This window comes from Tiliqua scincoides, chromosome 1 (genome assembly GCF_035046505.1).
Source record: "Tiliqua scincoides isolate rTilSci1 chromosome 1, rTilSci1.hap2, whole genome shotgun sequence".
Classification (NCBI taxonomy): domain Eukaryota; kingdom Metazoa; phylum Chordata; class Lepidosauria; order Squamata; family Scincidae; genus Tiliqua; species Tiliqua scincoides.
The window spans coordinates 237,399,305-237,425,078 of NC_089821.1; the positions used below are offsets into that span (position 1 = coordinate 237,399,305).

The window sequence follows — 25,774 nt, forward strand, 5'->3', positions numbered from 1 at the left end:
TTGTGTTCAAATCTTCTTAACGAGAACAACATGGATGAAGATAATATTTTAGTGTATAATTTCTTCAAGTTTCTAAACATAGTTCCGCTGCCTTTTATTATAGTCATTTGCCACATTGAATCAATGATCTGAGCTGGCTGTGGCACATATTTTGGACTAATTCATATAAAAAAAATACCAAATATTGAAGGCATAATATTGAAAAAAAATTTTCAATATTATTTTGTATTTTGAAAAATTTTGTATTTTTTTCAATATACCAAATATTGAAGTCATAATGATTGAAGACATCATGATTGAAGACATGATTGAGACATACAAAATTATGCGTGGGAAGGATAAAGTGGATAGAGAGATGCTCTTTACACTGTCACATACACCAGAACCAGGGGACATCCGCTAAAATTGAGTGTTGGGAGGGTTAGGATGGACAAAAGAAAATATTTCTTTACTCAGCGTGTGGTTGGTCTGTGGAACTCCTTGCCACAGGATGTGGTAACGGCATCTGGCCTGGATGCCTTTAAAAGGGGATTAGACAAGTTTCTGGAGGAAAAATCCATTATGTGTTACAAGCCATGATGTGTATGTACAACCTCCTGATTTTAGAAATGGGCTATGTCAGAATGCCAGTGCAAGGGAGGGCACCAGGATGAGGTCTCTTGTTATCTGGTGTGCTCCCTGGGGCATTTGGTGGGCCACTGTGAGATACAGGAAGCTGGACTAGATGGGCCTAAGGCCTGATCCAGCGGGGCTGTTCTTATGTTCTTATGAGTCCTTGAGCAAAAATGCACAGAAAAAAGAACATGATAAAATAAGAAGAACCGTACTGGATCAGGCCATAGGCCCATCTAGTCCAGCTTCCTGTATCTCACAGTGGCCCACCAAATGCTTCAGGGAGCACACAAGACCACAAAACAAAACCTGTGTCCTGGTACCCTCCCCTGCATCTGGCATTCTGAGGTAGGCTACTTCTAAAATCAGGTGGGGGGAGTGTAAGTAAGCAAGAACACATACATGTAAGAGATAGGAACTTGAGTCATTTCAACCCAAGCTTATTTTTTCAAGTCAATGGCCCCGAGTAATGAGCCAAGTCAAGGTCAGTGACATCCACGACTCATGTCCTGGATCCTGCTCATGGATTCCCAGGTGGCGGCTGTGGCCATGGGGGCCTTTGCTCAGCTTCGGCTGGTGCGCCAGTTGCAGCCGTACTTGGATCGTGCAGACCCAGCCATGGTAATCCATGCCACAGTGACATCGAGGCTAGATTATTGTAACGCGCTCTATGTGGGGCTGCCCTTGAAGACGGTTTGGAAACTGCAACTAGTGCAGAATGCGGCAGCCTGCGTAGTTACTGGAGGTAGGTGGTTTGACTCTGTCAGTCCACTTCTCCAGCGGCTGCACTGGCTGCTCATTCGTTTCCAGGCCCAATTTAAGGTGCTGGTTTTGACCTTTCAAGCCCTATACTGCTCTGGGCCAGGGTATCTTAGAGATCGCCTACTCCCGTACAATCCAGCTCGTCCTCTTAGGTAATCAGAGAAGGCCTTTTTACAAGTGCCGCCACCTAGGGGCGGCATGTGGGGCTGTAGCAAGTAATAGGGCCTTGTCAGTAGTGGCACCAACGCTATGGAATTCCCTTCCCCTTGACTTAAGAACTGCTCCCTCTCTTGTAACTTTCCGGCAAGGCCTGAAGACCCTTCTGTTTAGATAAGACTTCTGAGTTCCTGGCCTTTTTAACATCTTTTAACATCTCTTAACATTTTAATATCTGTTCACAGGCCTGATCCTTTTCTAATTTGCTGCCCTATGCTCTTACCTGACTAGTTTTTATCTAACTACTGTTTTTATTATATGTAATGTTTTTATCTGCTTTTAAATTATGTTTTTAAGTGTTTTAACCTTGTTTTGTAAGCCGCCTTGAGTCCCTTCGGGGAGAAAGGCGGGGTAAAAATAAAGTATAATAACAATAATAATAATAATAATAATAATAATAATAATAATAATAATAATAATGTCAACAAGAGTAATCAAAAACAGCCGCTTAGCAGGACTTGAGTCAACCTGAGTCAAGTGTCCATCCCTCCTTCATTCTCCACTGTCCTGAAGGGTTCCCTGACTTTCAGGAGTAGATTTTCAGGAGTTACAGGGAGCTTCAGGACGCAATCCTAACCTCTTACGTCAGTACTTTCCAGCATTGGCACAGCGGTTCTTATGTTCTTATGTAAGTCTGAGTGGGATTCCTCCTCCCCATTTCCTGAGGAACTCTTGCTCAGGCATTTGTCTTAGAAACTGGATACTGCTGCTTATGCTAATATCCAGTAGATCAGTGGTTCTCAAACTTTTTAGCACTGGGACCCACTTTTTAGTATGACAATCTTCAGGACCCACTGAAAGTGATGTCTTGGCCAGAAGTGACATCATCAAGCAGGAAAACTTTTAACACTCCCATATGTCTTAATTAATTAATTAAATAAATTAAATTAAATTAAAAGTTTACACTGTTTAACAATTTATTTAAAATAAAGAAGAACCCTCCAAACCCTCCCAAGCAATTGCTGATCTGTTTAAAAAAATTCCCCACACTTCCCAAAAGCTGCAATCCTATACTTAACTGTGGGGCTTAGCATGTTCATAGTAGCCTGTTAAAAGTATAGAACTGTAACATCTCCCCAGATGCAGTCACTTACAATGGTAGTATCACATCTACTATATTAAAAATAAAATACACAATGAGATTGGCGCGTGACCCACCTAATGGGTCCCAACCTACAGTTTGAGAAACACTGCAGTAGATGATGCTAGCACATCACAGATATCCTGGATCATACCTAATACTATGCAGATTGACCCCCTAGGCTATATTGTGGGTTTGGGACCTGCCTAACTGTGTTAGCTTGACTCATCCTGGAGTCCCATTCAACTGGCAGACTCAAGTCACAATGGCGCATTCTGAGCAGTAATTACACAAGCCTACAAAATTGAGTGTCAGAAAAGTTTTTCCCAAACTTTATGGTGGTTTGATATGAATTTGGCGTGCCGATTCCAAAAATGGCATCCGTTTTGCACTGTCACATCTAGTTTTGGAGATATAGTATAGCCTCATTAGTGAATGGTTCAAGCAGCTTCCTCATAAGGAAGCCACGGTGTAGGCTGTGGGAAGTAAATGAATGTGAATGGTTCAAGCAGCTTCCTCATAAGGAAGCCATGGTAAAAACGCTGTGGGGAGGGAGGGAGGGAGGGAGGAACTGGAATGAAATATACGTATGAAGTAAAGGAAAATATGTAGAAATGTAATTTTTGAAATGAATGTTGATGATTTGAATCTAATGAAGATATAATGTACTGTGAAAATCTCAATAAAATTTATTAAAAAAAAAAAAGGATCAGCGCGGGTTAAGGACCGCAAGCTGAGCATGCTCAGTACTTGCCAGATGGGAGTTGGAGTCGAGGGCAGGGCAGCAGCAGCCACTCTTGCAGCTGAGCAACTCCCGTTTCTTCTGCTTTAAAAAAAAAGTACAGAAGACGGGCTCGTATTCTGCCCAGTGTGACTGTATCACTGCAAAAGGACATCCCGCGCCTCTCTTTTGAGTTCCTGGAACCTCCCTAAAGAGCCGCGCCACACAGTTTGAATAACACTGAGCTAGGCTGTCGACAGAAACATTTTCTTGGCAACATTTAAACATACAATTCCATCTCCAGTTGTGTAAAGCAACATGGATGGGGGCAACGGTGTCAGATTTCTTTCTCTCATTTGACCAGGCTGGGGCTGAGGCATCAGTTTTAAAATGAAAACAGTCATATGAATACCACCACAGTGAGAGCAAAAGGTCAGCTTCCAAGGCCCACCTTGAGCAATATGTGATTAGATCAGTTGAATTCAGCAGATGAGTAAGCTGGTGGATTTCACAGTTGCAGACTATCAGAAGACATTCAGAAGATAATGGCACTTTCTGATCCAATTAAATTAGGAATCCGTCTTCTGCCTTCAGGGACAGTTCCAAGATCTGCGGTGGGATAGGAGCCACAGAGCTCCGTCTTCCTAGTCAGGGGACAGAAGGGCTTTGCAGCTATAAAAGAGAAACTTTTCAGCTTGCACTCATTCCCTCCTGCTTTTCTCTTCCAGAGGCAACACCCTGCTGCAGCTACAGATGCTTCCGTGAACTTATTAAACAGATAATGGATGGTAAGTTTTTGCCTAATGTAGCTTTGCCACATAAATTTTGTAGATGAAACTTATATATTAATGCCTTCCACTCCATGCCTGCACCATGTGCTGGATACTTATTCTTTTTTTAAATGTAAAAATCAGATTTAAAAGTGTAAACTGGTGCTTGAAGATGCTCAGTTGCAAAAGCATCTCTTTTTTTAAGTAAACTAATTTAAGATGGTGCTGCCTGCGACACTGACCACTCCCTGGTGTGCAGCAGAGTGAAACTGCAAACAAAGCGACTGTATCACACGAAAAAGGAAGGAAGACCTCGCATTGATACCAGCAAGACCCGGGATCAGAGAAGAGTGGAGGAATTTGCACAAGCGCTTGAGGAATCTCTTCCAGGCCCGGCCGACGCAAACGCATCCAACAGATGGGAACATTTCAAGAATACCGTTTACAACACCGCCTTGTCCATATTCGGCAAGAAGACCAACAAGGTGGCAGACTGGTTTGAAGCCCACTCTGAGGAGTTGACACCAGTCATTGAGGAAAAGAGGAGAGCTCAAGCAGCATACAAGGCCTGTCCCAGTGAGCGCAACCTGCAGTTCCTCCGAACTGCTCGCAGCAAAGTCCAACAGACTGCCAGGAGATGTGCTAACGACTACTGGCTCCAGCTCTGTTCCGAGATACAGATAGCAGCTGACACGGGCAACATCAAGGGGATGTATGATGGTATCAAGCAGGCCCTAGGTCCAACACAGAAGAAAATTGCCCCTCTGAAGTCTGCCGCAGGCGAGGTCATCCAGGATCAGGCGCAGCAGATGGAACGCTGGGTGCAGCACTACTCTGCGCTATATTCCAGAGAAAATGTAGTCACCGAAGAAGCACTGAACAACATTGAGTGCCTGCCTGTGCTGGAAGAGCTTGACAGTGAACCAACCCTAGAAGAACTTCACGTGGCCCTGGACTCCCTTGCCTTTGGCAAGGCACCTGGAAAAGACAGCATCCCTGCTGAAGTCCTAAAATGCTGCAAAGAGATCATCGTCACTGAGCTGCATGAAATCCTCTGTCTCTGCTGGAGAGAAGGTGGAGTACCTCAAGACATGAGGGATGCAAACATCATCACGCTGTACAAGAACAAAGGTGACAGGGGTGACTGCAACAACTACCGCGGCATCTCTCTCCTTAGCGTTGTAGGAAAGCTGTTTGCCCGAGTTGTACTAAAGAGGCTCCAGGTAGTTGCAGAGAGCGTCTATCCAGAATCGCAGTGTGGATTCCGAGCCAACAGGTCCACCACTGATATGGTATTCTCCCTTAGACAACTGCAGGAGAAATGCAGGGAACAACCACAGCCACTCTTTATAGCCTTCATAGATCTCACAAAGGCTTTCGACCTGGTCAGCAGAGACGGCCTCTTCAAGATTCTCCCCAAGATTGGATGTCCACCCAGGCTCCTCAGCATCATCAGATCTTTCCACAAGGACATGAAGGGCACTGTTGTCTTCGATGGCTCCACATCAGACCCTTTTGACATCCGAAGCGGAGTGAAGCAGGGCTGTGTTCTTGCGCCAACCTTGTTTGGGATTTTCTTTGCTGTCCTGCTGAAGCAGGCCTTTGGAACTGCAACAGAAGGCATCTATCTCCGGACCAGATCAGACGGAAAGCTCTTCAACCTCTCCAGACTGAGAGCAAAATCCAAAGTCCAGCTGAAATGTCTGCGTGACTTCCTCTTTGCCGACGATGCAGCTGTCACTACCCACTCTGCCAAAGATCTCCAGCAGCTCATGGATCGTTTTGGCAAGGCCTGCCAAGATTTTGGACTGACAATCAGCCTGAAGAAAACACAGGTCATGGTTCAGGATGTGGACTCACCTCCCTGCATTACAATCTCTGAGCATGAACTGGAGGTTGTCCATGACTTTGTGTACCTTGGCTCAACGATCTCCGACACTCATTCTCTCGATACCGAGCTAAACAAGTGCATCAGTAAAGCAGCTACCACGTTTTCCAGACTCACAAAGAGAGTCTGGTCCAACAAGAAGCTGACGGAACATACCAAGATCCAGGTCTACAGAGCTTGCGTCCTGAGTACACTTCTGTACTGCAGCGAGTCATGGACTCTTCACTCACAACAGGAGAGGAAACTGAGCGCTTTCCACATGCGCTGCCTCCGACGCATCCTCGGCATCACCTGGCAGGACAAAGTTCCAAACAACACAGTCCTGGAACGTGCTGGAATCCCTAGCATGTATTCACTGCTGAAACAGAGACGCCTGCGTTGGCTTGGTCATGTCGTGAGAATGGATGATGGCCGGATCCCAAAGGATCTCCTCTATGGAGAACTTGTGCAAGGAAAGCGCCCTACAGGTAGACCACAGCTGCGATACAAGGACATCTGCAAGAGGGATCTGAAGGCCTTAGGGATGGACCTCAACAAGTGGGAAACCCTGGCCTCTGAGCGGCCCGCTTGGAGGCAGGCTGTGCAGCATGGCCTTTCCCAGTTTGAAGAGACACTTTGCCAACAGTCTGAGGCTAAGAGGCAAAGAAGGAAGGCCCATAGCCAGGGAGACAGACCAGGGACAGACTGCACTTGCTCCCGGTGTGGAAGGGATTGTCACTCCCGGATTGGCCTTTTCAGCCACACTAGACGCTGTGCCAGAACCACCTTTCAGAGCGCGATACCATAGTCTTTCGAGACTGAAGGTTGCCAATACAATAAAAAAATTTAAGATAAAATCCTTATTTGATAGAAATAAGCATGCTAAAGAGCCTACACCTTATTATGTTAATTTTTCATAGTATATTGCTGTTGGTACAGTTTTTACCTTTATGAATATCTTTGACTCTAGCATTCCAACAACATGAACATATACTTTTATTTGTTTTTCTGGAAAAAAGTTTACTATTACAAGAATGACAGGAGGGAAAAACAGAATATGTATTTACAAAAATATTTTTTAAAATTGTTGTAATAAACAGTCAGTTCTTGTTGTCCACTAGGATTAGGTTCCTGGAAACCCTAATGGATAGTGAATTCACAGCTAATGAACCATTGATCCTATGGGATCAGGGATCCTATGGGCTTAGGGCCAAGGGGTACTCGGGGAGGGGAGTACTATAAGAAGAATCCAGTAGAGACTCTCAGGAAGCTAGCAGAGTGCAGCAGGAAGTGCCAAAATATTTCTGAATGCTGCAAAGACTTTCCAGGACCTGGAATGTTGCCTGCAACCAGCACAGACCCCTTTAAAGTGACCTGTGGAAGCTTCCACTGACCGTATTAAAGGGGTCTGTGCTGGTCACAGATGCCATTCTGCAGCCTCCAGAAGGTCTCTGTGTAGCAGATAATGAGAACAGAGGTGCAGATAATGAGAAAATGTAGCATTCCGACCCTTGCAGATAAGCAAATTTGCACATAGCAAATTTGCATATTAAAAATATACATTAATACCAGTGCTATATGTTTGCTTATAAAGATTAATAAAAGGATTATTTTGCCCAGCAACATTTCCACTTTAATAAGGGGATTGGACGAGTTTCTGGAGGAAAAATCCATTATGGGGTACAAGCCATGATGTGTATGCGCAACCTCCTGATTTTAGGAATGGGTTAAGTCAGAATGCCAGATGTAGGGGAGGGCACCAGGATGAGGTCTCTTGTTATCTGGTGTGCTCCCTGGGGCATTTGGTGGGCCGCTGTGAGATACAGGAAGCTGGACTAGATGGGCCTATGGCCTGATCCAGTGGGGCTGTTCTTATGTTCTTATGTTCACTACTTTGGAAGTTCTGGACACTTGTTGCAGCCCAAGCTTATGCATGTTTTCGCAGAAGGAAATCATAAGAACATAGAAGAGCCCTGCTGGATCAGGCCAAATACCCATCTAGTCTGGCTTCCTGTATCTCACAGAGGCCCACCAGATGCCTCAGGGAGCACACAAGACAACAAGATACCTGCATCCTGGTGCTCTCCCTTGCATCTGGCATTGAGAGATAACCTGCTTCTAAAATCAGGAGGTTGCACATACCCATCATGGATTGCAACCTGTTATGGGCTTTTCCTCCAGAAATTTATTCAATTCCCTTTGCCAGATACCATCACCACATCCTGTGGCAAGGAGTTCCACAGAGTAAATAACGCTATAAATAACGCAGAGTAAATAACGCTGGTTAATGAAATGTTTTCTTTTGTCCGTTTTAATTCTCCCAACACTCAATTTTTGTGGATGTCCTGGTTCTGGTCATCCTTGTATCCACTGTATCCATCCCTTGAACATTGAAGAAAGTTCCCTTTGTTCAATAAGACCTATTTCTGATAAAGTATGTACACGGGGGGGCCCTATATCCACGGATTCACTTATCCGTGGATTGGGTCTGGAGGCCCCCCAGCACGCGGACTCCTGAACGTACCCCCTCTGGAAGAGAGGGGAGCAGAACTCTTCTTGTTTCTAGAGGGGGGCGGCTTCCAAGATCTGCGGGGATGGGTGTTTGCCCGTATCCGTGGTTTCAGCTATTTGCGGTTGGTTCCAGAACGGAACCTCTGTGAATAAGGGGGTGTGTCTATTTAGGACCAAAGTGCTAACCTTTGTGTAAGTGATCATTCTCAGTATATTTTCATGTGGACAGAAAGAGCCAAAAGAGTGGCTTTTGATAGAATTCTGCAGAGCACAAGGCATGAGGGCTGCATGGCTGAAGGGTTTTGGACTATGCTCTTAAATTGTATAAAAACCCTGTTACCTTCAAACCAATATGTTTTGATTATTATAAAAGTCAGAATAATTTAATTACTAAACCAAGTAAATATTTGTTATTTGTTAGCAAGATGCCTAGTAAATGGTTCTTTGTGCAACAATAGTGTTTCTCATGGGATTCTGAACTGTTTTTCTTCTTGTTAGTCTTCAGACCTTCATGGTAATGGTGTGGGTGGGTGCATGTGTATGTAGATATCATGGTGTTTGGCCTGTGAATCAAGTCTTCTCACGTTATGCAACAGAAACTGAGAGTGGGATAAGGGCACACTTTGAACCAATTGCCCAGAAAAGGGCCAAAATTTATAGGCATCTGTTAAAACAATTTCAGCTTTGATCTTCAAAGTATACACACGAAGATATTCCAGTTTCAAGTTTCAAAGACCTGAAAAGATGTGCTCATAAACCTCTGTTTTTATTATTGCAGGGACATTTTGGTACAGACGTTTAGAAAGGCTTTTGGAATGTCCAAAGGTGTGGGCTTTGCCTTCTATTAGATAGAAGATGACTGACAAGTAAGAAAAGCAGGAAACCAAGATAGTGAGCTTATTAAGTGAAATGTGTTTGGCAAGCATGTCTAAGGAGCTCTGGCTTCAAAAATGTATGAAGTCAGGGAAAAGGTTAGTTAGAAGAATCCTTTTATCCTGCTTAATGAAGGGAAGCAACATCATACAGCTAATCTCTAGGCTGGAACTGTCAAGAACACTGCTAATTATTTTTGCAAATATGAGAATGAGTGAACCATGAAGAGCTTGTTAACAATAACTTATTTTGTTTCTTGTGTAGGTTTCTGAGTCCTGGATGTAAGTGAACACTTTCACAGTCTGGGTCAATGTCAACATCTCAGTCTTGAAGAGGAAGCTGTACTGTACTGCAGCTCTTCACGTGCTCAAGTTCAGTTTCTCAGAAGGAATCCCTGGTGTGGTGAATGTGTCTGTATAAGCCACACTGGCCTCAATAATGTGACATAGACAACACAAGGATCGACTGCAAAAGAACAACTCGGACGTGTAGAGTGCCTTTGAATCCTTCCGCGGTCAAAGCATTCTGTTTTCAAACACTGTCTAAAGATGCCAGCCAAGACACCCATCTACCTAAAAGCTGGCAACACAAAGAAAGGGAAGAAATTTAAACTGAGAGACATCTTGTCTCCTGACATGATCAGCCCACCGCTTGGTGATTTTCGCCACACAATTCACATTGGGAAAGAAGGGCAGCACGACATCTTTGGAGACATCTCTTTTCTGCAAGGCAATTATGAGCTCTTACCTGGGAATGAGGGAGAAACAGCCAGCCAGTGTGAAGGGCACAATGAGTTCTTCAGGGCAAACAGCACATCTGACTCTGTATTTACTGAAACGCCTTCCCCGGTGCTCAAAAATGCCATCTCACTTCCTGCCATCGGTGGTTCTCAAGCCCTCATGCTGCCCTTGTTGTCACCGGTGACGTTTAATTCAAAGCAGGACTCTTTGGGGCCATTAAGGAATCCCAGGCATAGCTGTGAGCCTGTAATGGAAGAAAAGTTGCAGGAGAAGAGCAAACAGCTAGAGAATGGGAAACTATACAAAGAGGATGTCACATGGGAGCGGAGCATTCCGGCATCACATTATGTTGACGGAAGAGACAGTCATTCATCCAGCCTTTCGGAACAATATGCTGAATGGCAAACAGAGGAGCTGTTTGACAGCGACCATCTTTCATGTGATCTAACCAAGACTCCGGCTAAATCAGAAGACTCCCTTTCAGATCTGGCAGAGCCTCTCTTCTCTTTGCAACTTGACCTCGGGCCCTCACTTTTGGATGAAGTGCTGAATGTCATGGACAAAAACAAATCATAGAACTTGGGCTTTTCACCTCCGCTGTTCATAAAAACACAACTGAAATGTGTAGGCATTATCCAGCCAAAGTCAAGCACTTCAGACTGCAATCTGGTGCACATGTACTTGGGAATAAGCCTCAAACTCAATGGTCCTTATTTCTGAATAAGCACGCCTAGCATCAGGCTGTGCATTCAATGGACTATACAAGTGTTTGTCTTTGACTGGATCTTGTCCAGTATGTGTATATACAGTATCGACTGTCTTTGTGATTGATAAGTTTTCTAAAAACAAAGGACTTGAAACTATTTTTTTACATAATGTCCATGATTTTTTTTAACATGGCAAGTGTCTCAAAAGAAGACATATTTTAACGACTCAATTTTCATCTGAATTAAAATGTTTTCTAAGACACAAGACATTGTCAACGTAATATTTAGGTGGATCCTGTAAGTTAGGAATATTAACTTAATTCATTTTCAACAACTTTTCACTACTCAAGACTCTTGTGTGTGCCAGGCATGAAATGAAGGTTAAATGTTAAAAAGTTCAGCATTACTTAATGCTTAACTCCTTTTCTTCCAGAATGATAGGGTTGGGTTGTTGTTTTTTAATTATTAGCAGTGTTTTTCATTCTGGCTGCACAGTTATCATTCAGTGTTAATACATCCCTCTATGCTCAAATGGAAATAGCTGTTTTTCTGTTCAACAATTCCAGAGAGTATATGTAGCCAATGCAGACTGCTGCCTCTGGAGCTTTATGTGTGAGCTTCTTGCCCCATTATGTATGTATTCAGTCCAAGATGATCCAGTCTAAACAGATGAAACAACGAACTGTGATGGCAATTAAATTATTTTAGGGGCTGAATTAGACTTTTACAGCAGGTTACACACACACACACACACACACACACACACACACACACACGCACACACGCACACACGATTGCACCAGAAAGCTGTTGCTTGCCATTTTCTTGGACAACCTTTGTATAAACTATATATTTGTGCGCATGTGCAGAAAATGCGTATTTGATCCTTTAGCTTTGTTCCTGCAGACATTGACATTGACACACAAATGTTTAACATTTTGCAATGGTTTTATTTCATGTTTTTAGAGGAAAGCACTGGCTACTCACAACGCTCAAAGGAGATTGTGCTGCAGCAGATAGTACTCTAGGGAACATAGAGATGTCCTTGCATTGCGTAGATACTTTGTGCAATACAATAAAGAATAAATGTGGAAATTCCTGGTTTTGTGACTTAATTATATATTTTAAAGGAAAGGAATGAAGATGTACAGTAGTTGAAACCCATTCACTTCATCTTTGTATTAAATTTCATTAGCTGTGTGTCTCACTGGTGCCAAGAGGAAAGTAACCTTCATACTTTAATTAAGATTATTGCTCCGTGCACAAATTGCATACACTAGAATTTATTAAATGAAAATGGATGTTGCAAAATTCATTTATCTTGATGCAGAGCCCCTGTGCATAGTGGATTCTTGTGTGACCGTGAAATGGCAGTCCCACTATTCCAGTTGTGTGAAGAGATCTGTGTACAGTACACACAAGAACGACCATGTTGATCTGTTTCCAGCTCTGCAGAAGTCTCCTGATAATCATCACTTTCATTGATGGACCCTTGGATTTCAAGAAACGTACTGCTGAACAATGCAGCCTTTTGAATATGTGCATGACATTTGGTTTCATTTTAATAAAGGAGGAGTTGCCTGCTTTCCCTGCAGTGCCATATCTGCTCGGTTTGTAGTCATTAAAGTTTTACTACTTTGGCAAGGTCCTAATCTGTCAAGTATTAGCTAATGTAATTTCTGATCCCCGAACGTGCTAATAAATTTACATGACATGTGAACATGATTACATTGGGCACCAGATCAAGGGCCCTAGTGGGGTTTTTCCATGTCATGTTTTGTGCCGTTCTGTTACTCTATACTGAAAATAAACTTGGAAAAGTATAGGTGTATAGGCTTTACCCTACAAAGCAATTGTTTGCTGTAGTAGATGGCCAGCCCAATCCTAAAGGTGGTGCCGACACCGGGAGCACTGATGCTAAAGCAGCTACCACTGCATCCTGTAGCACCACGGCAGCCTTCAGAGGTCCCCTTCCCCCAGGAAAGCCCAAGCCCTACAATGGGGCTTCTTAAGTCTGTGCTGGCTATTTTGCCGGTGCAGACTTGAGAGATTCCGTGTTGGGCCAGAAGGCCCAACACAGAGTTCAGGATCCGGCAGGGCAGATTCCACCCTGGAATGCCTCCCCCCCCCACCCCTGAAGCCCTCACCTCTTCCTGGAACTCTTACCTAGCTCCAGCAGAGTCTGGCCAGTGCTGGGCTCAGTGCCAACTGGCGTTGGGCCAGCGCCAGCACTGACTCAGCTCAGGTTGTTGTGGGTGTGTCTTATAATAAATTTGCAGCACCCAGCGCTGGCATTGGAGGTCAGTGCTGGTACTGGCCCAACTCAGGATTGGGCCCTTAGAAAGCTAGCTGAAGGGTAGGTTTGGCCTGAATACTAGGAGCTTTCATAGTTGTAGTGATTAATGTCATAGGTTTCTTATTTGTACTATAAGGTTTACAACAAACTGTTTATTGACAATACAGGCATTGAGAACATGTCTTTGGTCTGAATAACAAGAGCAAGCAGCCCTTAATTCAGACTTTCAAGTCCTATAGTTTGACAGACTCCTTCCATAGGTTGAGGGCCCAATCCTAACCCGTCCGCCACCGTTGGTTAAGTGGTGTCAAAATGATGACCACTGCATCTCATGATGCAGGAGTCCAAGGGGTCTTCTTTTGGTAAGGGAACAATCATTCCCTTACCCAGAGGCAAGCTTCTGCAGCATGAGTGGATCTACTTAGACCTAAGACAGCTATTTTGCTGACATAGGTCTATGTTGACCCGTGCAGCAGGATTGTACCTGGGAAGGGGATTAGGTTATTAGTGGTGCTGGTGGTGCTGCTCTCACACCCTCCCAGGAACTGATCAACCCCTCCCTGCCATCCCCTGCCCCTTTTTGATTACTCCTCACCTCTGTTCCACCCTCAAACCACCCTTTCCCACCTCTCCCATCATCTTACCCACTCCAGCATAAGAAAATAAGAACATAAGAAGACCCCTGCTGGATCAGGCCAAGGGCACATCTAGTCCAGCTTCCTGTATCTCACAGTGGCCCACCAAATACCTAAGGGAGCACACAAGACAACAGACACAACCTGCGTCCTGGTGCCCTCCCCTGCATCTGGCAATCAGAGGCAGCTTGCCTCTAAAACCAAGAGCTTACACATACCTACTATGACTTGTAACCCATAATGAACTTTTCTTCCAGAAATTTGTCCAATCCCCTCTTAAAGGCATCCAGGCAAGATTCCATCACTGCATCCTGTGGCAAGGAGTTCTTCAAACTAATTACATGCTGGGTAAAGAAATATTTTCTTCTGTCTGTCCTAACTCTCCCAACACTCAAGTTTCATGGATGTCCCTGGTTCTGGTGTTATGTGAGAAGGAAAAGAGTCCCCTGCATGATTCTGTATGTCTCAATCATGTCCCCCCTCAGGCGCCTTTTTTCTAGACTGAAGAGGCCCAAACATTGTAGCCTTTCCTCATAGGGAAGGTGCCCCAGCCCAGTAATCATTTTGGTTGCTCTCTCTTGCACCTTTTCCATCTCCACTATATCCTTTTTGAGATGTGGTGACCAGAACTGGACACAATACTCCAGGTGTGGCCTTACCATCGCTTTGTACAATGGCATTACAATATTAGCTGTCTTATTCTGCCTTTCCCAATGATCCCAAGCATGGAATTAGCCCTCTTCACTGCCGCCACACAATGGATCGACACTTTCATCAAGCTGTCCACAAGGACCCCAAGATCTCTCTCCTGATCTGTCACAGACAGCTTAGAACCCATTAGTCTATATGTGAAGTTTTGATTCGTTGCCGCAATGTGCATGACTTTGCACTTACTTGCATTGAAACGCATCTGCCATTTTGCTGCCCAGTCTCCCAGTTTCCAGTCTCCCAATTGCTCCCAGCGAGCAAGGAATGCTCCAGTGATAGGGGCACGAAGGCACAATGCCTTCTTGCCAGTACTCCCAGAAGCATTAAATCATGCGCTATTGCAGCATATTTTGTGACAGGTGCTGACTGCTTTCTGGCAGTCAGCACCATCACAAAGGAGGAACTGGTGATGGGGCTGTGAGAAAGCCAAAATAGGTAGCTTCAGTAAGGCAGTATATTTCATTTGACTTGGTTGTAAGAGTATGGGTGCAATCCTAACCAGCACTGACATAGCTGTACCAATGTGGCATGCACTGCATCCTGCAGTAGGGAGGCAGTCAAGGGGGCACCTCAAGGTAAGAGCATGTTAGTTACCTTACCTTGGGGCTGCATTGCAGCTAAGTCAGTGCTGAAAAGTTGTTTAGGATTGCCCCCTAAGTCAGCCTCAGAATATCACAAAAGTCTTCATTTAGCAGTTTTCCGCTATCCATACTGCCCAATGGAAAAAAAAATTATTTGTGACTTGACAGTATCCACACTGCTACACCAGTAGAAGGTGGTCAGATAGGGTTCAATACAGTTTAGTATCTCAAAAGCCAGGTTACTCACTGAGAAGAAAACTCACTAGCAACTCTCACTGAGAGATAAAAGTGATTCATGTGGTAAAGGAGTGATCCTCCTCACTACTTCTCTAAAATAATATGCAGACTGAATCCTTTGCAGAGAAGGTCCATACTTTCAGTAGTCCAGCTTGCACAGCTTTGGAGGAAGGCTCAGATCAACATTCTATGTACAGTCTCGCACACAGGGCGCCTGTGTCATATATATGTGAATCTATTTAAATAATCCATCTAGCTCAGTACAGGTTGAGTACCCCTTATCCAGAATTCTGAAATATAGCATATTCTGAAATACAGAGCTTTTTGGAACATCAACATGACTTTTAAAAAAAACTTTTTTTGCCAAAAGAAATATTTTATAAAATTACCTTCAGGCTATGTGTATAAGGGGTATATTAAACATAAATAAATTTTGTGTTTAGACTTGAGCCCCAGTTCCCAAGATCTCTCATTATGTATATTCAACTATTCTGAAATATGGAAAAATCCAAAATCCAAACACTTCTGGTACAAAGCACTTCAGGTAAGGGATGCCTTACCTATATTAACTATGCTGGCAGCAGAATTCCAAAAGACAGGGATTTTTCCCAGTTCTGACATCTTGAAACTGGGACCTTCCACATGCAAACAGGCACCTTCCCACTGAATCACATCCTCTTCCACCACCACATTTTGTTTAGGGATGTGGCTTAGGGGGCATATATACATATACCTACATCTCCACTGCTTAGATTGCGTTGCCCATCTTGTGTCTGTCAGAACAAGAGCATTATTGTTTAGATGTTAAAAATGAGGAAGAATTATCAAAATGAAGGGAAGATGTGCTCTTGTACACATCATGGCCATCTTGAAAGGTCTGATTTTTGAGGCACAGGAAGCATGGACCAAGCAGTCAGAAAGCACAGATGAATTCAATAAGTGTGAACTTTCCACCTTTCTGCCAAATCAGCAATAATATATTTGGAAGGTGTTGGGGGGTATGGGAGAATGGTTTCGCCTTTGGCAGGACCACTCACACTTCAGTCAGGGTAGCTGTAGTAGAATCTGAATGTGCACTTTTCCAGGACCTGCACTGACCAGAAGTCTGATATTGTTGGCAGAATGAAGCTTTCTAAGTTTAAGGCAGCCTCTTATGTTGTCCTTAAGAGAATGCTATTCTTTGGAAAGGGATCTCTCATCGGGGAAATATATCAGCTAATCTTACAATTAAGATAATATTCCTTTGTGTTTTGGGTTGTTTGATTATTCCCCTTGCCACTTTGCTGAACAGCAGAGGTTTTTGTTTAAATAGGGATCTCTTCTCCTTGAGCTCATCAAATCAGAATGCTGACTTTATGAGATCCTGGCCATTTTCACAGCAGTAGACAACTCCAGGGAAAATCAGCAATAGAAAGCAGATAACACTCTGAAACCACAAGATGAAGGCAAAATTACTGATAAAGCCAATTTGTTAATATAAAAGACTTTTTCAAGGTTTTCTGGCATGAAATTTTGGGCTTCATCCAACCAAAATTAAGCATTTGTATAATGTATTGGTTTCAGTGGAAAAATTAAACACATGCTTAAATCTTTCCCTTTGAAAGTAGTGAAGTGTGTAATTTTGGTGAGATCATGTCCTCTGTCTTTAACAACAGAGCAAGGCATGTATCCACATTAATATTCAACTCTAGAGTACCAAATGACTACATTAATCTCAACATACAGTTTATATGTTCTTAAATGTTAAGAAGCACAATAAAAAATATATTTTGCCTATTTTGAATGTCACTCAGTACAGATTGTTCTTTAATACTAATTGCTCTATATGGGTGTGTGGGGCACAATCCAGCATGTGCTTACTCTTCTTTTTAAATCAGCAGAACTTGTAATTTTAGCTTTTGAATAATGTTTATTATATTTTTCTGAGCACCCATCACTAAAAATAATGCACAGAGTCCAGGTCAGAACAGTCTCTGCCTCCTCTCTTGGTACTATTTCTACAGAGGCTTTCAGAAATCTCAATTGATTTTCTTTTTCTTTTTTGTATTTCATCTCTTTTCCAATGGTACTTTTATCAAACACTACTAGGCTGAACTCTTTCTCACTTCTGCCCTTTATCCAGCTTTGCCTTGCATTGATTTTACATGCTGGATTATACTTGCTGAGCTACAGTTGTCCAGCTAGACCAGGGGAGGAGAGCAGAAGAATGGTCCGCAAGGCAATATGAATGGTGCAGAGGCAGTGCTTGGCCGTCTGGCCTAGCACCAGCAGGGGCATTGCACAGACAGCTAGGCAAGGGCTATTCAGCCTATACCCAGTGCCCCACTTGTAAGCTTCCCAGAGGGATATCCCCAGTTCAGCCAGACCACTCGTGTGGCGGAGTGACATAACCTCCTCACGATAGTGAAGGTGATAGCTATGGTGTGATGCTCCTGCTTAATTGTGAAGTCTGCTGTGTTTTCATCGCAAAGGTCTTCTGAGCCAATCAGGGCTAGGCTCTTTGTGATGTCAGAGGTTTTTCCTAAGGATTGTCTAAGTCTGGTTCAGAAACTGCCAGAGCAGCTCTTACCCTTTGGTTGCAAGACAACATCATGTTTGTGCTCATAAGAAGATAAAACAGCCCCACTGGATCAGGCCATAGGCCCATCTAGTCCAGCTTCCTGTATCTCACAGCGGCCCACCAAATGCCCCAGGGAGCACACCAGATAACAAGAGGCCTCATCCTGGTGCCCTCCCTTGCATCTGGCCTTCTGATATAGCCCATTTCTAAAATTAGGAGGTTGCACATACACATCATGGCTTGTACCCCGTAATGGATTTTTCCTCCAGAAACTTGTCCAATTCCCTTTTAAAGGTGTCCAGGCCAGACGCCATCACCACATCCTGTGGCAAGAAGTTCCACAGACCAACCACACGCTGAGTAAATAAATATTTTCTCTTATCTGTTCTAACTCTCCCAACACTCAATTTTAGTGGATGTCCCCTGGTTCTGGTGTTATGTGAGAGTGTAAAGAGCATCTCCCTATCCACTCTGTCCATCCCCTGCATAATTTTGTATGTCTCAATCATGTCCCCCCTCAGGCGTCTCTTTTCTAGGCTGAAGAGGCCCAAACACCGTAGCCTTTCCTCGTAAGGAAGGTGCCCCAGCCCCATAATCATCTTAGTTGCTCTCTTTTGCTCCTTTTCCATTTCCACTATGTCTTTTTTGAGATGCGGCGACCAGAACTGGACACAATACTCCAGGTGTTGCCTTACCATCAATTTGTACAATGGCATTATAATATTAGCCGTTTTGTTCTCAATACCTTTCCTAATGATCCCAAGCATAGAATTGGCCTTCTTCACTGCCGCCGCACATTGGGTCGACACTTTCATCAACCTGTCCACCACCACCCCAAGATCTCTCTCCTGATCTGTCACAGACAGCTCAGAACCCATCAGCCTATATCTAAAGTTTTGATTTTTTGCCCCAATGTGCATGACTTTACACTTACTGACATTGAAGCGCATCTGCCATTTTGCTGCCCATTCTGCCAGTCTGGAGAGATCCTTCTGGAGCTCCTCACAATCACTTCTGGTCTTCACCACTCGGAAAAGTTTGGTGTCGTCTGCAAACTTAGCCACTTCACTGCTCAACCCTGTTTCCAGGTCATTTATGAAGAGGTTGAAAAGCACCGGTCCCAGGACAGATCCTTGGGGCACACTGCTTTTCACCTCTCTCCATTGTGAAAATTGCCCATTGATACCCACTCTCTGCTTCCTGGCCTCCAACCAGTTCTCAATCCACGAGAGGACCTGTCTTCTAATTCCCTGACTGTGGAGTTTTTTCAGTAGCCTTTGGTGAGGGACTGTGCCGAACGCCTTCTGAAAGTCCAAATATATAATGTCCACGTGTTCTCCCACATCCACATGCCTGTTTACCTTTTCAAAGAATTCTATAAGTTTCGTGAGGCAAGACTTAACCTTACAGAAGCCATGCTGATTCTCCCTCAGCAAGGCCTGTTCATCTATGTGTTTTAAGATTCTATCTTTGATGAGGCATTCCACCATCTTACCCGGTATAGATGTTAGGCTGACCGGCCTATAGTTTCCCGGGTCCCCCCTCTTTCCCTTTTTAAAGATAGGTGTGACATTTGCTATCCTCCAATCTTCTGGCACCGTAGCCGTTTTGAGGGACAAGTCGCATATCTTAGTCAAGAGATCAGCAACGTCATTCTTCAATTCCTTAATAACTCTTGGGTGGATGCCATCAGAGCCCGGTGACTTATTGATCTTTAATTTATCAATGAGGTCTGAAACATCTTCTCTTTTAACCTCTATCTGACTTAACTCCTCGGTTAGGAGGGGCCGTTCGGGCAGCGGTATCTTCCCGAGGTCTTCTGCCGTGAAGACAGATGCAAAAGAACTCATTTAATTTCTCTGCCATCTCTAAGTCTCCTTTTATCTCCCCTTTCCCTCCCTCACCATCCAGATGGCCAACCGCTTTTCTGGTGGGTTTCCTGCTTCTAACAGATTTGAAGAAGCTTTTATTATTCCCCTTAATGTTGCTGGCCATGCGTTCCTCATAGTCTCTCTTGGCCTCCCGTATCACCTTCTTACATTTCTTTTGCCACAGTTTATGTTCCTTTTTATTCTCCTCATTAGGGCAAGACTTCCATTTACAGAAGGAAGCTTCCTTGCCCTTCACAGCCTCTCTAACTTGGCTGGTTAGCCATGCGGGCACCCTCCTGGATTTAGTGGAACCCTTCTTCCTTTGCGGTATACACTTCCGCTGGGCCTCTATTACTGTTGTTTTAAGCAGCCTCCATGCACTCTGGAGAGATTGTACTCCTTTTACCCTCCCTTTCAACCTCCTTCCAACCAGCCTCCTCATTTGAGGGAAGTCCGCCCGTCGGAAGTCAAGGGTTTTTGTTAAAGATTTGCCTGGTATTCTTCCCCCAACGTGCATGTCAAAACGGATCACAGCATGATCACTGCTCCCCAATGGCTCAGTAACATTGACATCTCTAACCAGGTCCTGTATACCGCACAATATTAAATCCAGAGTCACCTACCCTCTGGTGGGCTCTGTGACTAGCTGCTCTAAGCCACAGTCATTTAGCATGTCAAGGAATCCAGTCTCCTTTTCATGACCAGAACACAAATTGACCCAGTCTATATGAGGATAATTGAAGTCCCCCATGATTACAACCCTGTCCCTCCTTGTCACCTCCCTGATCTGTTTCCTCATTTCAAGGTCTCCATCCGATTTCTGGTCTGGAGGACGATAGCACGCCCCCAGTATTACATCGCTGCACAAGCCTGGTAATTTAACCCACAGAGATTCTACGGTGGAGTCGGAACCACCTTCAATCTCTACTTTGCTGGATTCTATCCCTTCTTTAACATAAACGGCCACCCCACCTCCAACACGCCCCTGCCTGTCCCTCCTGTAGAGTTTATAGCCCGGGATTGCGGTATCCCACTGATTCTCCGCATTCCACCAGGTTTCCGTTGTGCCCACTATGTCAATGTTTTCCCTTGTCACCAGACATTCCAGTTCTCCCATCTTTGCTCGGAGACTTCGGGCATTCGCATAAAAGCATTTGTACACGGAATGCCCTAGGATGGGCTGCTAATTCGCTCCTTTGTCCCTGCATCCTCTCATTGTGCCAAACCGTCTATCACATCCCATCACGCTACCTTTCCCAATTTCTTTTCCTACTCTGCCTTTGTCTTGTTGTTCTCTAACCTCCCCATCCTCATCCCATAGGGATGAGGAGTTCCGAACCGGATGCCCCTCGGCGCCTGTCGGCCTTCCCCCAGGGATCAGTTTAAAAGCTGCTCTGCCACCTTTTTAATGTTATGCGCCAGCAGTCTGGTTCCATTCTGGTTCAAGTGGAGCCCGTCCCTCTTGTACAGGCCCTGCTTGTCCCAAAACGTTCCCCAGTGTCTAACAAATCTAAACCCCTCCTCCCTACACCACCGTCTCATCCATGCATTGAGACCCCTGATCTCCGCCTACCTTGCTGGCCCTGCGCGTGGAACAGGTAGCACTTCAGAGAACGCTACCTTTCAGGTCCTGGCTTTCAGCTTCCTGCCTAAAAGCCTAAATTTGGCCTCCAGGACCTCCCAGCTACACTTGCCCATGTCGTTGGTGCCAACATGCACCACAACCGCTACCTCTCCCCCAGCACTGTCTACCAGCCTGTCTAGACGAGATGTGATGTCTGCAACCTTCACACCAGGCAGGTAAGTCACCATGCAGTCCTCACATCTGTCGCAAACCCCCCTCTCTATGTTTCTAATAATCGAATCCCCCGACCCCCTCCCACTGAGGAGTATCCTGAGTGCGTTCGGATACGGGCCCGTCCCCTGGAGAAGGGGTCCCCCCCCCAGGGAATTGTTTCCCTCCTCTCCAGGATGACGTCCTCCAGCCCTCTCCAGGATGACATGCTCATAATGGACATGCCTACCATGACTTTGTTGAAGGCATGGAGCAGTTCTTGTTTCTGTTTCTCTTCACCATCTGGGGGATCAGGTTGGTTTACTATTCTTGGGTAAGGGAAAAGCCTCAGCGTATGAGGAAAGATGAATTCTGGTCTGACTTAGGGGTCTCCCTGCAGGGTCTGTCAATACCTCACCCAAGTAAGAACTGAATCTGTTCACTAGTGTTCTGAATGTAGAACTAGCTTTTTGTCCCACACCTGAGGACTATGAAGGAGGGTTGCCAGAATTTCTCAGGTTCAGACCCTGGGACTATTCGTACATGTAGGTGAATGGACAAGGGCCTGGTGGGTGGAGCACCTAGCAGTCAATGACTAACACCTATCACCTTGCTTCACCCTTTTAACTGGGAGTGAACAGAGAAAAGGTAGCTCACTCTGCCACCACCCAAAGTTAGAGAGCCGACATGGAATGGAAGAAAGCGTCCTTGAGAAAACCTCCCCCAAATGAAAAGTAGCCCTCGGATCTGGGGAATCCCCTAAGAATCAAGCAGCAGTGGAATGTGTGTGACAGCCTGTAACTGAAAAATGACATATGAATTCAAAAGAACAAAGACCAGATATCCTGACGCTCAATGTTTTATTCTTTTCCTGTTTGTGTAACAGGCTCATGGCCCCTTAATCAGGCACTCAAAGAAAGATATAAGGACTGGTAAGCAGCCTCTCTCTTAGTCAGAGACTTCACAGGAAGTGGAAGGTCCTCCAGTTTCTTCGCTTTCTCACATCCGTTCACATGATCCTTCGTCTTGTCTTTGAAACATTATTGATCTACTTCATCATAAACTACAGCAACATGTTCTGCAAGATATCCAGCAGGAAGAAGAAGGGAAGAGGGAAGTAAGTGGCAGCCAGTGTCCCCTTTAGCTGGACTTACAGAGAGCCACTATCCCATAGCGTCAACCTTAGACCCACAGCTTTCCTTGTAGGTGTGGTGGATATGACATCATAGAAGCATGATGCCTGCCATGTTTGGTTCCTTCTGACATCATTTCCTATATCTGGAGGGATAAGCCCCATTTCACATCTCATGGCATAGATTATGGGTTCTTTGGAAGTGCTCATGCACCTGGAAGAATCCTTTTTGCAATAATATAATAAATAATAATAATATACAGTATTTATATACCGCCTTTCTTGGTCTTTATTCAAGACTTTATTCAAGGCGGTTTACACAGGCAGGCTTATTAAATCCACGCAGGGATTTTTACAAATTGAAAGAAGGTTCTCTCTTTCAAGAACCACCACATTCAAGCTGTTACGCTCCGATCTGGTTTAACATTCTGGCCTCCATCCTCCCACGCTCCGAGCAGATGGAACAGCTCAGCTGCAGCTTGCCAGCTGCTTCAAGGTCGCACGGTGCCGGTGGCCTCGAACTGGCGACCTTGTGGATGTTAATCTTCAGGCAAATGGAGGCTCTACCCTCTAGACCAGACCTCCTGCCCTACATTTTGCCCTACATTTTGCAATGCTCAGTTGTACTTCATTTCTGCTCATCAATGAGTTGTTCTAATGCCTGGTATATTTTTGTGTCTACTAGGTGTTAATCTCGTTTGTCAGAAACATCATTGGACTTGCTCTGCTCTTTGAATAGCACTTCATCTTTGTAGGCAATGAAATCCTGAGTCTATTCAGGAAGCCCACCATCTCCACCACCTGATGTCTCAATGGAAGATGCCGCTGGACATCTGAGGCACCTTCCCAGACTCCCTGGAGCCGGGCTAAAGAAGATTCATCATGAAGTCATGACTCACCATATCATCAAATTTAACATAAGAAAGAAACATTTCAGTGGCTTGTGGAGGTGCCCAACCCCCAAGTCAGACTCCTGGGAAGAACAGGGCTGCCATTTGACCAGCCTCCAGGAATCACTAAGGAACACCCAGGGCCAAAGCCAGACTATTTTGTGCCACATGCATGCATGCACTCACTCTGCAGATACGGAAACCATGAATACATGGGGACACTATTCAAATACTGAAGCAGCCAGCAGCAGACCTGCCATAGACCGAGACAGGGCAAAAGCCTCAGGTGCCGGCTGCTAGGACCCCACAGAAGCTTCTCTGAGGCTCCCGATGGCGTCAGAAACTGTGCTTCCAGTTTTCCAGAAGCACAGTTTAAAGCATCGGGGAACCTCACAGAGGTTTTCCCAATGCAGCTGGGAGCAGGCAGAATGGGAGACAAAATAAGGCAGGGGAGGGTGCTGACAGCCATAATAGGTCTACCAGGCTTCTTGATGCAGAGCCCAGGTCTACCCAGCCATGTGGGGTTGGCAGCTAGATAAAGTAAAATGGAAAACCAAACACACTCCTTAGTCTCTCTAAAATCTTTGAAGTCCAGCAAATCATTGCAGAAAATTGGCATCATTGTAGTTGGAGTCACACTAGAATGGACAGTGCCCTGTGTGCACCAAAACAAACTTCTGCAGCAGCTGCAGCCCTGCAACTGTGTCCCTGAGCTCCTATACAGTCCTTCATGGTGACTGGATCCACAAGGCAAAGAGCTGCTGCTGCAGGCCAGTTTCCTCCCAGATGTGATACGGTGTTAAGGAGGGTCATGGATGCGTTCCTGAGCACAGTGTGCATGGCTTGCAGCAGCAGTTGCCACTGCATGCCTGCAGTTTAGCCCCCAACATCATGCGCAGGCAACGAGTTCAGGTGAGACAGGAAAATGTAAGATCTCCGGAACTTTTTGGGCCCCCTCCTTTGACTCCTGGGCCCTCTTTCTAACCCTGGGCCCGGGTACAAATTACCCCCTTTACCCCCCTTTCCTAGACCCTGCTCCCTGGAGAAGGATGCGTTGGTGGCTTTGCATTCCCGTTCCGTCTCCTGTGGAGGTTCAAGGGGAGCCTCCACAGGAGAAGGAATGGGTGTGAGAAACAGCTGCAGCGAGCACCCCTCCTCCAGGGAGAACCCAGAAGTGACTGCCTTGCACTACAAGTGAAACAAAGCAGTCACTTCTGGATTCTTCCTGAAGGAGAAGAGGCGGGCAGCTTTGCACCCCCATTCCTTCTCCTGTGGAGACTCCCCTTCAAGGTTCCCCCTCCTCTTGGGAGAAACCGGAGGAGCAGGGATACTGGGGCAATGCATTATGCCTCTGCAGCAGACTCACTCAACATCAACAGGAAGCACTTCCCATTAACGTTCAATTAGGCTCCACCTAGCATGCAGGCTGGTTCAGTCGCTCTTCATTTCAGCTAATGATTTCGCTTAGTTTAAGGAAGAAACTCTAGCACTTCCAGTGCTAGTACACAAAACTAGGGTCATGGAATCGGCACAGGGGGTGCAGGGCCCCCCAATCCACAGATAACTAACAGCCCATTCCTATGCATGTCTACTCAGAAGTCAGTCCCATTGGAGTCAATGGGGCTTACATCCAGGAAAGTGTGGATAGGATTGGGCTGTGAATCCGCAGATTCCTGATTCACAAATCCATAGGCCCACCTGTGTGTGTGTGTGTGTGTGATCCATTCAGTCATGTCAAGCTCTTGCAACTTTATTGGCAAGAGCTGTCCATGCTACCCTGTCACGCCCGGCTTGTTTCAATTGTTAGAAATTCATCTTTGTATCTGTTTTGATGGTCTCAAGTCAGCATAGTCTTTGCCTGCCCCTTCCTGTTCCACTGACAATTCCTAACATCATTGACCTCTCCAGTGAATTCTCACACATGGCATGCTTTATGTATGTTTTGTTTTCGATCTTAACATAAAAATAATTATTTTTATTGCATTTATTGCAGTTGCATTTTTTACACGAGTTAAAACGGTTAATCTGTATAAAACTGTGCCCCTCAAAGGTCAGTACTGTGCTCCCTGCAGCTGCCTAACAGTTGGAAGGAGAGCTCTGACCCTGGTCACACCTGTGCACATCTTTCCTCAGTTGTGGCAGGCACAGCACGTTTTCAGCTAGGGAGCCCCTGACAAGGGGCAAGGAAGCAAACAAGAGAAGAACACTCTGCAATCCAGAGAGCTTTTGT

General features: G+C 45.0%; 1 protein-coding gene across 2 annotated transcripts in view; it reads left to right on the top strand.

The window, feature by feature from the left end:
- The window catches only part of CDC42EP3 (CDC42 effector protein 3), a 34,002-nt gene extending 22,047 nt beyond the window's left edge, over positions 1–11,955 (top strand). For both annotated transcript variants that reach the window (XM_066611553.1, XM_066611554.1), the window contains exons 2-3: positions 4,121–4,180; positions 9,678–11,955. In XM_066611553.1, the coding sequence (XP_066467650.1) occupies positions 9,962–10,729 (768 nt within the window). In that variant the 5' untranslated portion in view covers positions 4,121–4,180; positions 9,678–9,961 and the 3' untranslated portion in view covers positions 10,730–11,955. The remainder of the gene's footprint in view (positions 1–4,120; positions 4,181–9,677) is intronic.
- Positions 11,956–25,774: the final 13,819 nt, after the last annotated feature.